The 12,254-nt window shown below is 43.3% G+C and overlaps 1 protein-coding gene across 1 annotated transcript in view; it reads right to left on the bottom strand.

The window, feature by feature from the left end:
* Positions 1-223: 223 nt before the first annotated feature.
* The window catches only part of TEX11 (testis expressed 11), a 335,773-nt gene continuing 323,742 nt past the window's right edge, over positions 224-12,254 (bottom strand). Inside the window, exons 28-29 of the mRNA XM_044234723.1 lie at positions 1,011-1,175; positions 224-405 (exon numbers count right to left, since the gene is read on the bottom strand). Of these exons, the coding sequence (XP_044090658.1) occupies positions 334-405; positions 1,011-1,175 (237 nt within the window). The 3' untranslated portion in view covers positions 224-333. The remainder of the gene's footprint in view (positions 406-1,010; positions 1,176-12,254) is intronic.

The raw sequence follows: 12,254 nt of genomic DNA, 5'->3' as shown, positions 1-12,254 counted from the left end.
GCACCCTGTGTCGGACTCGGATAAACATCTCCTTCTGTTCACATGGGGCATGACTCATCCTGCTCTCATGTGGGGCTATTTCAATACATAACATCCTTAGCACCTTGGAAAATTTATTTGTCCCCCAGAAATGAGCTGGTCACTGCAGTAAAAGTCAAAATGCTTTTATTTTAGAAAAATGTCATCTAACAACATGAAAATAGGACCTGAGAAAACAGAAAAACACACACTTAGCAGAAAGTTTGGCAGGAACTTAAATGCTCCACATCTCAGGACCAAACACCTTCAGGTTGCTGGCAGCCTGCCTGCTCATATTCCTTGTCCCAGCACTTCTCACTCTTCATTAAAAAGTGAGCCCTTTTTTCGATCCAGTGCTTCTACAAGCTCACTATACAGAATATTCACCTGGGAAAGAGAACAGCAGGTAGATTTCCTGAGACACAGGGAGATGAGGCACAGCTTCCCCGATTCTTAAGGGGAAGCGGGACCCCATCGCATGAGGTCCGTTCACTTGGGACAGTCAGCTGTTTTAAGGGAGAAGGTGCTTAAAACATAAAATATCCTTTGTTCTTATTTGGTAGCAAGACTCCCCTCCCCCCCACCAAGCCTCTCCTGGTTAGCTAGTGGCCTAGATGTCTGCAACCCGGACAACCCCCTGGAGAAAACACCTCCAGAAACCGTCACTGTTGGCCCAGTGGGCATCCTTCCCTACTTACACTGGCACGGACAGTGATGCACCCTTCCAGAATTCTGTCTTGGCATTCTTTTTAGATTCCACTTGCTCTCCCCAGGCTCCCCACTGACACCAAGTTCACCATCCTCCCTGGTTTTTGCTCTAACACGTTACTGTTTATAGTCCCCTCTCGCAGTTCTATGGAACCACTGTGAGGAACAATGATCAGAATCCTTTCCCAGCCAAGGAAAGTAGGGCTGAGTCTTTACCAGGTGCCCAGATAGAACCTCTCTGCTCCCCAAGTCATTCTATCGACCCCTACCCTCTCCCTCCTCACCTGAGTTTCGTAGCTTCTCTTGAGGGAGCCAAGGTGGTCCAGAAAACGCAAGGCTAGGCCACACCATTTTTCTGCAGATACATACTTTCTCCTGCCATACATATATATGCCGGTGTTCCAGGACTTGATCATCAGCCAGAGAATCTCTGCTTCTGGGTAGCCTTCCTGAAATCCAAGAGCAGTATCAGCACCATGCCCCATTATTATTAAACAAACAGTGGGTGCACTATTAACACCAAGGAAAGAGCCACAGCCTCCATGAAAAATCCCAAGCTCCTTGGGAGTAGGAGGAGAGCATCTTGAAGGTTTGCCAGCTCTAGAATGCTCCACAGCAAGGTCTCATAAAGTGATATGTAAACTGAAAAAGCACCAAGGCCCACTTGGACTGAGTCTTGGTCTCCCTGATGCAGGAGAAAAACCCTTTATCTTGTTGGGGACTCCCCTTGGTACTGTCCTCAGTCTATTATCTCCAATTCTCAGAGAAGCTTGTCAAGAAGCAGTTTTATTGAATCTATTCATTTCCATGACCTGAATCATCAGTGTGTATTCAGAATAGAAATTATATTCATCTTTAGGTTTTGCATATATAGAGAGATTTATTTTAAGAAACTGGCTCCCACAATTGTGGGGGCTGGCAAGTTGGAAGTCTGTAGGGTAGGCCAGCAGGCTATATATTCAGGTAAGAGATGATGTTGCAATCTTTAGTCAGATCTGTAGGGCAAGCCAGTGGGCTGGAGACTTGGACAGGATTTCACTGTTACAATCTTGAGACAAAATTCCTTCTTTGGACAATCTCAGTTTTTGCTTTATTTTGGAGGGTAATCTGTTTTATTTAAAGTCAACCAACTATAATAAAAAAATACTAATCTTTTGTGCTGATAACACGTAGCTAGCTATGAACAAAAGGGGCCATTTCTTTTTTTTTAAGGTTTTATTTATTTATTTATTTGACAGAGAGAAATCACAAGTAGATGGAGAGGCAGGCAGAGAGAGAGAGGGAAGCAGGCTCCCTGCTGAGCAGAGAGCCCGATGCGGGACTCAATCCCAGGACCCTGAGATCATGACCTGAGCCGAAGGCAGGGGCCTAACCCACTGAGCCACCCAGGCGCCCCAAAAGGGGCCATTTCTAAGACGGTCCCTTCACTGAAGGGTAGTCTTTAATGCGGCTGATCGTGAGATTTTGCAATAATGAAAAGGTTAGTCTGAGGAGCTACTTTCCAAGTTCTTGTCTAGGAGATGGACCCCAAAGGGAGCATTCACGTGCTCAATTCAGGTTAAAGCCCTGTGTCTACACAACAGGCCCCTGAAGGGGGAAATGTGACAGAAGACTTGGGCTGCAGTTTCTTGGGAGTGTCCGTGATGTCTCAGCTGAAATTCTTTCACTCGTTTGGGTCTATAGAAGTCACCATGCAAAAAACACTCTGAGAATGAGGGTGCTAAGAGGGATAAAACAAAGCTCTTATCTTAAAGGACACATAGTGCCTTTGGGGAGACAAGGCATCCATGTACAGAGAGGACTACACGAGGTATGCGAGTAAGGACTAGTCAGAGGGACACGGGCATTAGGTGCTCTGACTCAGTTAAAAAAAAGAAAAAGCAAACGAGCATTAGGCTGGCGCAGTCAGAGAAGGTCTCAAATGCCACCCTGTCCCTGTCCACTCAGTAAACGCCTCTTCTTTCTTCAAATTCACAAGCCGAGTCAGGTGCTCCTTTCTCTCTGCTTCCATAGCAAGCTTTATACCCCTCTAATACCTCTATCATCTTGCTTTGGTACCATTTCTGTGTTCATCTCCTCCGCCAGACAGCTGAGTTCTGGGAGGTGTAGGGCAGTTTTCTTGCTCACTTTGGTGTCCTCACAGTCGCACACCACGCCTGGCACATCAGAGGGGCGCAACAGATGTCTGACGGATGCATGCGCGAGTGAATGAGTCAACGCCCAGTCCAAGGCTCCCTCCTCCATGAGCCACTGCCTGAGCCCCCATGGCCCTCTGCTCCCCTGGCCCTCTGCACGCAGCACTACAGCAGCACTTTCTCACACCGTGTTGTCCGTCTCCCCTACGATGCTGGGACTTCCTTGAAGGCAGCACAGCATCTGCCTTCATAAAGTCACAGCCTGGCACGGTGTCTGACAGGGCTGCGACTGTAACTGAACAACCAAATGACTGAACAAACAAACCCGGCCTTAGGGCAGAGGAGAAGGAGCTAGAAGAGATGATCTGAAGCTCCACAACAGGCAAATGCACAGAAAGCACATGGGCGGCTGTCAGGGCCTGGGGTGGGGAAGAAAGGGGAAGGGCGGCTGGTGGTTACAGGGGCTCTTCAGAGTGATGGAAATGTTACAGAATCAGACACTGATGGTGCTTGCACAATATATACCCAAACCCACTGAACTGGATGCTTGAACACTGTGAGTTTTATAATATATGAATTATGTCTCAATTAAAATTATAATGTAGACCTACAGAGAAAGAGGATTCCATGTGGGCAGAACAGAACAAATAAAGACCCGGACTTGCTTGAGGCTGTACACGTCTCAGGGGGACTAACCCTTGTTTGGCCTAAGCGGACAATTTATGTAGGGAAATTAGTGGGAAACAGGACGAGAAATGTGGGCTAGGGCCACCTAAGCATGTCCTAAAAGCTTTTCCTCAGAACATTAGTGTCATGAAAAACAGAAGGTCAATAAAAACCATCACATTAGTTCATTATGCATTTTAGGAAGTTTTACAGAAAAGACATCATGTGACTGTGCTTAATACAGGGTACGGAGACCATTTACTGACATCTTGTGGAATGTAGTACGTGAAACACTGGCCTGGAACATAAAGCGTTTTGCATCAGCAGCCACAGATTTGGGAATTTATTCTGCCGGTAATGAGGTAACACTGAAAGTTTCTGAGAAGGGAATGGATAATGATGAAATTAGAGTCTAAGTAAGAGTGAAAGGCCAGTGGTGTTTAGAATGGACATAAGTGGGAGAAAACAGTGAGACCTGTTCAAATGGAATTGTTACGGATGAAGTGGTGAGGGCAGGAACCAACATGGCGGCAGTGGAAGGATGTAGGAAACATTCTGGAGGAAGAATCCATAAAACCTGGGAACTGCTTTGATACGGGAGATGAAAGATACATCAATTGAAAATGGCTCAAAAGTACATAGTTTAGGGGCCCCTGGGTGGCTCAGATGGTTAAGCATCTGCCTTCAGCTCAGGTCATGACCTCAGGGTCCTGGGATCGGGCCCCGCATCGGGCTCCCTGCTCAGCAGGGAGGCTGCTTCTCCCTCTCCCACTTCCCCTGCTTGTGTTTTCCCTCTCTCACTGTCTCTCTCTCTGTCAAATAAATAAAATCTTTTTTAAAAAAGTACATAGTTTAAGTGGCTGAGAGAATGCTGATACCATTGGAAGAAGAAACTGGAAGATGATTCTGGGGATACAGGATCAAGATTATGATAAGTTCTCTTTAAATCATGTCGGGCCTGAGGTAGCTTTGGGAGACAGGTAGGCTGTTGCAGGTATGGACTGGAACTTAGGTAATACTTGAAGTATATCAATTCACTTGAAGGACAGAGTTACAGAATGCAGAGAAGAAAAGAGCAGAGAATCATGGAAATGGTCACAGTTGGGTTGAAGAGTGAAACGACAATGATGGTGTGAAAATAAAGGACAAAGGAAAAAAAATTCCAGTGAGGAGGCAGTGGCTAATAATGCGGGCCAGGGTAAAGATAGAGGCCACTAGATTTGTTAGCAGTTGGTAACTCGTGGTGCTCGTGGGACCCTGTAGGTCACATTCAGAAGTTTGGTCCTTAAGAGCAGTGGGAAACTACAGAAGAAGATTAAGCAAGGTAAAAGCATCATTCTGTTCACTTGATGGAAAAGAAAGCGAGAGATGCAAGGAGACCAGCTAAATGTTTCCTACAGTAGCTGAGGCAAAGATGGTAACTTGAACAAGGTTGGTCATGTTAGAGGATGGGAAGACGTGAATGAGTCTGAGATATTTAGGAGGCAGAGCTGACAGGACTTGGTGATAGATGTCTGGCTTGGGCAACTAGAAGAACGACAATACCATTCAATGAGTTAGGAAACAGCAGAGGAGTTTTATTTTCCTTTGTATTAGCTGCCCTCATGTCCAGCATTGCTCAGGAGAATCTTACCCTTCAATAAAGCAATGCATCAGTGCAGCTACTCACCCCAAAGTGACATAGACTGGCCTAGGTGAAATTCAAGTCAATGATGGCAAACAGAGGTGTTCGCTCTTAGGACTTTCTGCGGCTCATAATTGAAGCCAGTTTTTTTCTGACCTCACCATCTTAATAAATGCAGCAGCCATACATATCTCTAACAAAACAAGGTGTTCTGGAATGCGATGACTGTCTCTTTAGGTTCTCCTTTGGGGCTCCTGAAGTGATTATTGTGCACATTAGTTTTAATTGAGATATAATTCAAGTACCATACAATTTACCTATTTAAAATATCAATGGTTTTTGGTATATTCACAGAGTTCTGCAATCATTGCCACAATTTAGAACGTTTTTATCCCCTTTAAATGGAACCCTGTGCATGGTAGTCACTCCCCAATTCCCCCTAAACTCCCCCCACGTCCCTTGGCAACCACTAATCTAATCCCTTGCTCTAACAGACTGGCCTACCCTGGACATTTCAGATAAATGGAGTCATGCAGTATGTAGTCCTTATAACTGGCATCTTTCACTTAGCATAATGCTTTGAAGATCCATCCATGTTATAGTATGTGTCAGTAATTGATTTCTTTTTATGGCAAAGTCTGTTTCCTTCACATGTGAAGCTTCTTATGTTGCTTCTCAGGACACAGCTTCTGTTCTTATAGACTGCCCTTACCCCGGGGGGAAAAATCTCTAGATCCCTGCTCCAGAGTTTTGGGGAGGGGGACAGTGGACCCCTTTCTTCCAAGTGATACACCTGCTTTTAGAGTAGGGTATTGGGTAAGGTGGTAGTCTCAGTGCTCTTGGCTGGTTTCTTTGGGTGGGGAGCCTCTGCCCTAAGAATTAGCTGGGGCAAGGGTCCGTGGTGACTTGCCTGAAGTAGATCCTTTGCCCAATAAATGGGGGCTGGGAAAAGGAAGGGAGGCCTCACTCTTTTGGCCATACTTGCCAAAAATTTAGCCTCTGTAGCTTGGCACTGAAGGTCGATAGTAAGTGCTGACACCCTGGGGTTCTTTGTGGGACATCATATCCTTTGATTGGGAGGCTGAGGGGAATGGGAACATTTTCTCCTTGGCCACACTTTCCTGGAGTGGAGTTTCCATCATGCTGAGCTGGAGGTGGGGCAGGGAGTGAGTGGGTCATGGCTCAGGTAGCACAGGCACTTAAGGTTCTTACCAACATTTAGTAGATTTTCTTGAATAGATCTTTTGTTATCTGTATGTTCTTAAAATAATTTCTAGAGACTTCAGGTTTTTTCCTTTTCCTTCTTTTAAAAGATTTATTTATTTTTAAAGATTTTATTTATTTATTTGAGAGGTGGGAGAGAGAGAGAGAGAGAGGGAAAGCACACAGGAGTGGGGGAGTGGCAGAGGGAAAAGCAGACTTCCCGCTGAGCAGGGAGCCTGATGTGGGGCTCTCTCCCAGGACCTGGAAATCATGACCTGAGCCAAAGGCAGATGCTTAACCAACTGAGCCACCAGGCACCCATAGATTTATTTATTTTTATTTGAGAAAGAGAGAGCGCAAGAGCGTGCATGCTGGCAGGGGAAGGGACAGAGGGAAAGGATCCTCAAGCAGACTTCCTGCTGAGTGAGGAGCCTGATGCAGGGCTCAAGCTCACAACCCTGAGATCATGACCTGACCTGAAATCAAGAGTTGGATGTTTAACCGACTGAGCCACCCAGGTGCCCCCAGTTGATTTTTCTCTAACTTTCACGAGTATGGCTGTGGAAAATGCCCAGTCAGATTCTCATACCGCCATTACAGAGGTGGAAGTCTCTAGAAACCTCCTTTTATTGATAAGGAAACTGAGGCCAAGAGATTCAGTGCCATCTGCTCAGGGCCACACAGTATGTTTGTGGCATAGACAAGAGTAGAAGCTAGGGGCACTCACCAGCCTTTGACAGGTTACCATCTATATTTTTAGTATTTTCCCAAGTACACTCTCTAATTTAGTGGAAAATCTCTCCATTTTTACCTGATGTTAACAAAGAAATATATTTTTGTTTATATAGATTTCCTTGATTAATTCTGTTGTTGAACAGCTTCTGCATGTGTTTCTTAGCCAACTGCATGTCTTCTTTTGTAGCTTACTTACCTACAAAAAAAAAGCCATCGCTTTTGCTCATTTTTTTCTGGTGTTGGCAATTTTTTTCTTATTGATTTTTAATTTAAAAATGGACACATAGATGAATGGAGCAGAATAGAGACCCCAGAAATAAACCCACAATTATATAGTCAATTAATCTATGACAAAGGAGGTAAGAATATACAATAGGGGAAAAGACAGTATTTTTAATAAACAGTGCCAGGAAAACTGGAGAGCCACATGCAAAAGAATGAAACTGGACCGCTTTCTAATACCATATGCAAAACCAAACTCAAAATGGATGAAAGACCTAAATGTGAGACCCGAAACCATAAAAATCCTAGAAGAGATCATAGGCAGTACTTTCTCTGACACCAGCCATATCAACATTTTTCTAGATGTTTCCTAAGGCCAGGGAAACAAAAGCAAAAATAAACTATTGGGACTGCATTTAAATAAAAAGCTTTTGCACAGCAAAGGGAACCATCAACAAAATAAAAAGACAACCTGATAGATAGGAGAAGATGCTTGCAAATGATCTATCTGGTAAGGTGTTAATATCCAAAATAATATGAAAATGTACACAACTCAACCCCCAAAAAACAATGATTAAAAAATGGACAGAGGACCTGAGTAAACATTTTCCAAAGAAGACCTACAATTTTAGTATATGTGCTGCCAAAGCGAGCACCAAAGAAGACCTACAGATGGCCAACAGACACATGAAAAGATGTTCAACATCACTGATCATCAGGGAAATGCAAATCAAAACTTCAATGAGGTATCACTTTATACCAGCTAGAATGGCTAAAATCAAAATGACAAGAAGTAACAACTGTTGGTGAGGATGTGGAGAAAAAAAAGGAACCCTCATGCATTGCTGGTAGGAATGCAAACTGGTGCAGCCACTGTGGAAAGAAAACAGTATGGAGGTCCCTCAGGAAATGAAAAATAGAAATACCATATGATCCAATAATTCCACAACTGGGTATTTACCCAAAGAAAACAAAAACACTAATTCAAAAAGATATATGCACCCCTATGTTTACTGCAACATTATAGCCGAGATATGGAAATAACCTATGTGTCCACTAACAGACAAATGGACACACACACACAAGAATATTACACAGTTATAAAAAAGGATGAGTTTGTGCCATTTGAGACAACATGAATGGATGGACCTGGAAGGTATTATGCTAAGTGAAATAAGTCAGACTGAGAAAGACAAGTACTATATGATTATACTCATAAGTAGAACCTTTAAAAAACCCCAAGCAAATGAATAAATAAACAAAAAAGCAGAACCAAACTTATAACTATTGGGACTGTATTATAAATACAGAGAACTAGGGGCACCTGGTTGGCTCTGTGGGTTAAAGCCTCTGCTTTCAGCTTGGGTCAAAGCCTCTGCCTTCAGCTTGGGTTGTGATCCCAGGATCCTGGGATCGAGCCCCACACCGGGCTCTCTGCTCGGCGGGGAGCCTGCTTCCCCCCCCCTCTCTCTGCCTGCCTCTCTGCCTACTTGTGATCTCTGTCTGTCAAATAAATGAAATAAATAAAAATCTTTAAAAATACATACATACATACATACATACAGAGAGCTAACTGATGGTTGCCAAAGCGGGGAGAGACAGGGTTGGGCAAAATGGATGATGAGGAGAAAGGGATATAGGCTTCCAGTTATGGAATGGATCAGTCATGGATAAAAGGTGCAGCATAAGGATGGGCGCCTGGGTGGCTCAGTGGGTTAAGCCGCTGCTTTCGGCTCAGGTCATGATCTCAGGGTCCTGGGATCGAGGCCCGCATCGGGCTCTCTGCTCAGCAGGAAGCCTGCTTCCCTCTCTCTCTCTGCCTGCCTCTCCATCTACTTGTGATTTCTCTCTGTCAAATAAATAAATAAAATTAAAAAAAAAAGGTGCAGCATAAGGATTACAGTCAGTGATACTGTAATAGTGATATAATGGGATAGATGGTAGCTACACTTGTGCTGAACACAGGATAATGTATAAAACTTGTCAAATCACTAAGTTGTACACCTGGAACTAATATAACATTGTGTTATCAACTTAAATTTAAAAAATAAATAGAAATGATACAAATATTTTATCATTTAAGCCTATGGCATATTTTAAAGCTTTCTGTGGTATCTTGGGTCATTTATTAATTTATGTAACTGAGGGGCACCTGGGTGGCTCAGTTATTAAGTGTCTGCCTTCAGCTCAGATCATGATCCCAGGGTCCTAGGATTGAGTCCCACATCAGGTTCCCTGCTCAGCGGGGACCCTGCTTCTCCCTTTCCCTCTGTCACTCCCCCTGCTTGTGCTTGTGCTCTCTATTTCAAATAAGTAAATCAAATCTTTTTAAATATTTAGGTAACTGAATCTATTTTTTTTTCCTGCACCAGCTTCTGGATTGGTTCTCTCCATCCCATAATTAATAAATGATTTTCCTATATTTTCTCCTAATACCTTCCTATCTTTGATTTTGTTTAGTTCTTCTTTAATTTTTTTAATTTTAATTTTTAAAGAATTATTTATTCATTTTAGAGAGAGAGAAAGAGAGAGTACATGTGAATGAGGGGAAGGGCTGGGGAGAGGGAGAAAGAGAGCATCCCAAGCATATGTGGGGCTCTATCCTATGACCCTAATGCTGAAATCAAGAGTCAGAGGACCAAGTGACTAAGCCACCCAGGTGCCCCATAGTTGTTTTTTTTTAAGATTTATTTATTGATTTGAGAGGAAGGAAGAGAGAGAAAGCACGAGCCAGGGGAGGGGCAGAGAGCAAATCCTTAAGCAGACTCCGCACTGAGTGCAGAGCCAGACCTAGGGCTCAATCCTAGGACCCTGAGATCATGACCTGAGCCAAAATCAAGAGTCAGGATCCTAACTAACAAAGACACCCAGGTGCCCCTCATGTTTAGTTTTTAATCCATCTGGATATTCCTTCTTTTGGTCTTCATTTTTCTGCATGGTATGAAGTAAAAAACAGTATGAATACTTACCACTTCTCATTATGTGCTAGACAGCTCTCTAAATATTTTACACATATTGATAATTTAGTATTACTAGTAATATTGTAAAACAGGCACTATTTTTATTTTGTAGATGAGGAGACATAGGCACGGAGTGAGGTGATGTGACCAAGGTCATACAGCTAATAAAGGGAGTGGCCAGATTCTAAGCAGGTAGTCTGGCTCCTAAGTCTGTGTTCAACCACTGTGTTATAGTACCTCTCAGTTTAAAGGTCAGGATTGGCTTTACATTTTAAATTGTCCTTAAGTCATTTTTTAAATAGACCATCTTTATCTTGGTGATCTGATATACTTCTTTCATTGCATACCACATTCTCATATATATGTGGGTCTTTTTCTGGGCTTTATCCTCTTTTATTATTTGTGTTTTTGTTTAATATCATGCTTTCAAAATTATAATACATTATAGTTCTTATATTTTTTCAGACAAATCTCCTCTTTGCTTATTTTTTTGGGGGTAAGAATTTTAGCATCATCACATTTCATTCAAAAGATCCTATTAAGAGGGGTGCCTGGGTGGCTCAGTGGGTTAAAGCCTCTGCCTTCAGCTCAGGTCATGATCTCAGGGTACTGGGATCGAGCCCTGCATCGGGCTCTCTGCTCAGCCGGGAGCCTGCTTCCCACCCCCCCACCCTTGCCTGCCTCTCTGCTTACTTGTGATGTCTGTCAAATAAATAAATAAAATCTTTTAAAAAAATCCTGTTAAGGGCGCCTGGGTGGCTCAGTGGGTTAAGCCGCTGCCTTCGGCTCAGGTCATGATCTCAGGGTCCTGGGATCGAGTCCCGCGTCGGGCTCCCTGCTCAGCAGGGAGCCTGCTTCCTCCTCTCTCTTTGTCTGCCTCTCTGCCTACTTGTGATCTCTCTCTGTCAAATAAATAAATAAAATCTTTTTAAAAAAAAAATCCTGTTAAGAAATCCTATTGAGGGGCACCTGGGTGGCTCAGTGGGTTAAGCCTCTGGCTTCAGCTCGGGTCATGATCTCAGGGTCCTGCGATCAAGCCCCATAAGGGGCTCTCTGCTCAGCAGGGGGCCTGCTTCCCCTACCCCGCCCCCGCCTGCTTCTCTGCCTACTTGTGATCTCTCCCTCTGTCAAATTAAAAAAAAAAAAAGTCCTATTGAGGGACGCCTGGATGGCTCAGTCAGTTATGCATCTGCCTTCGGCTCAGGTCATGATCCTGGGATCCTGGGACTGAGTCTCTTTGCTCAGCAGGGAGCCTGCTTCTCCCTCTGCCTGCCCCTCTCCCTGCTTTTGCTCACTCCCTCTGACAAATAAATAAATAAAATCCATTAAAAAAAAGAGAGAAATACTATGGAGATTTTTATTTTGATTGAATTTAGGGAAACTGAGTCCTATTAAGCCTTCTCAAGTCCTATTCCCATTCCATCGCATTGTCCAGGAACATGGTATATATTCCATTTGTTGGAGACCTGTGACATTTTTAGAGCAGAAAGGGAAGATCTGCAGAAAGACCAAGATTGAAAATAATGGAGTACTAGTAAAATGCTTCAGGAGGTATAGGAATTTTAAACTCACATGTATAAGACTGCAGGAATATTTCTTCTTTTGAGAAAATGGTTAAGATGAGTAAATAAGTACAATGGCAGAATGTTATGGTTGACACATGGGCCATGGGGGAACTCATACTTAAGGTCCTTAACATGAATCCGTGGACAGTTTTGAGAACTGGACAGTTCTGTGCTTTTTTTTTTTTTTAGAATTTATTTTTGTTTTTTTCATAATTAACATATAATGTATTATTTGCCTCAGGGGTATAGGTCTGTGATTCATCAGTCTTACAAAACACTCAGCTCTCTGTGCTTTTCTCTAGTGATTCTGCTTATTAATATCAGGAAAAGAACTGATGGCAGTGGGTCACAAGATTAGGAAAAAAAAATGAAACAGCAGGCATTACCAAAAAAAGTAAAGAGAAAAGGAAAAAAGAAG

This window comes from Neovison vison, chromosome X, assembly GCF_020171115.1.
Source record: "Neovison vison isolate M4711 chromosome X, ASM_NN_V1, whole genome shotgun sequence".
Taxonomy (NCBI): Eukaryota; Metazoa; Chordata; class Mammalia; order Carnivora; family Mustelidae; genus Neogale; species Neogale vison.
This window is presented reverse-complemented; position numbering and strand designations above follow the sequence as displayed.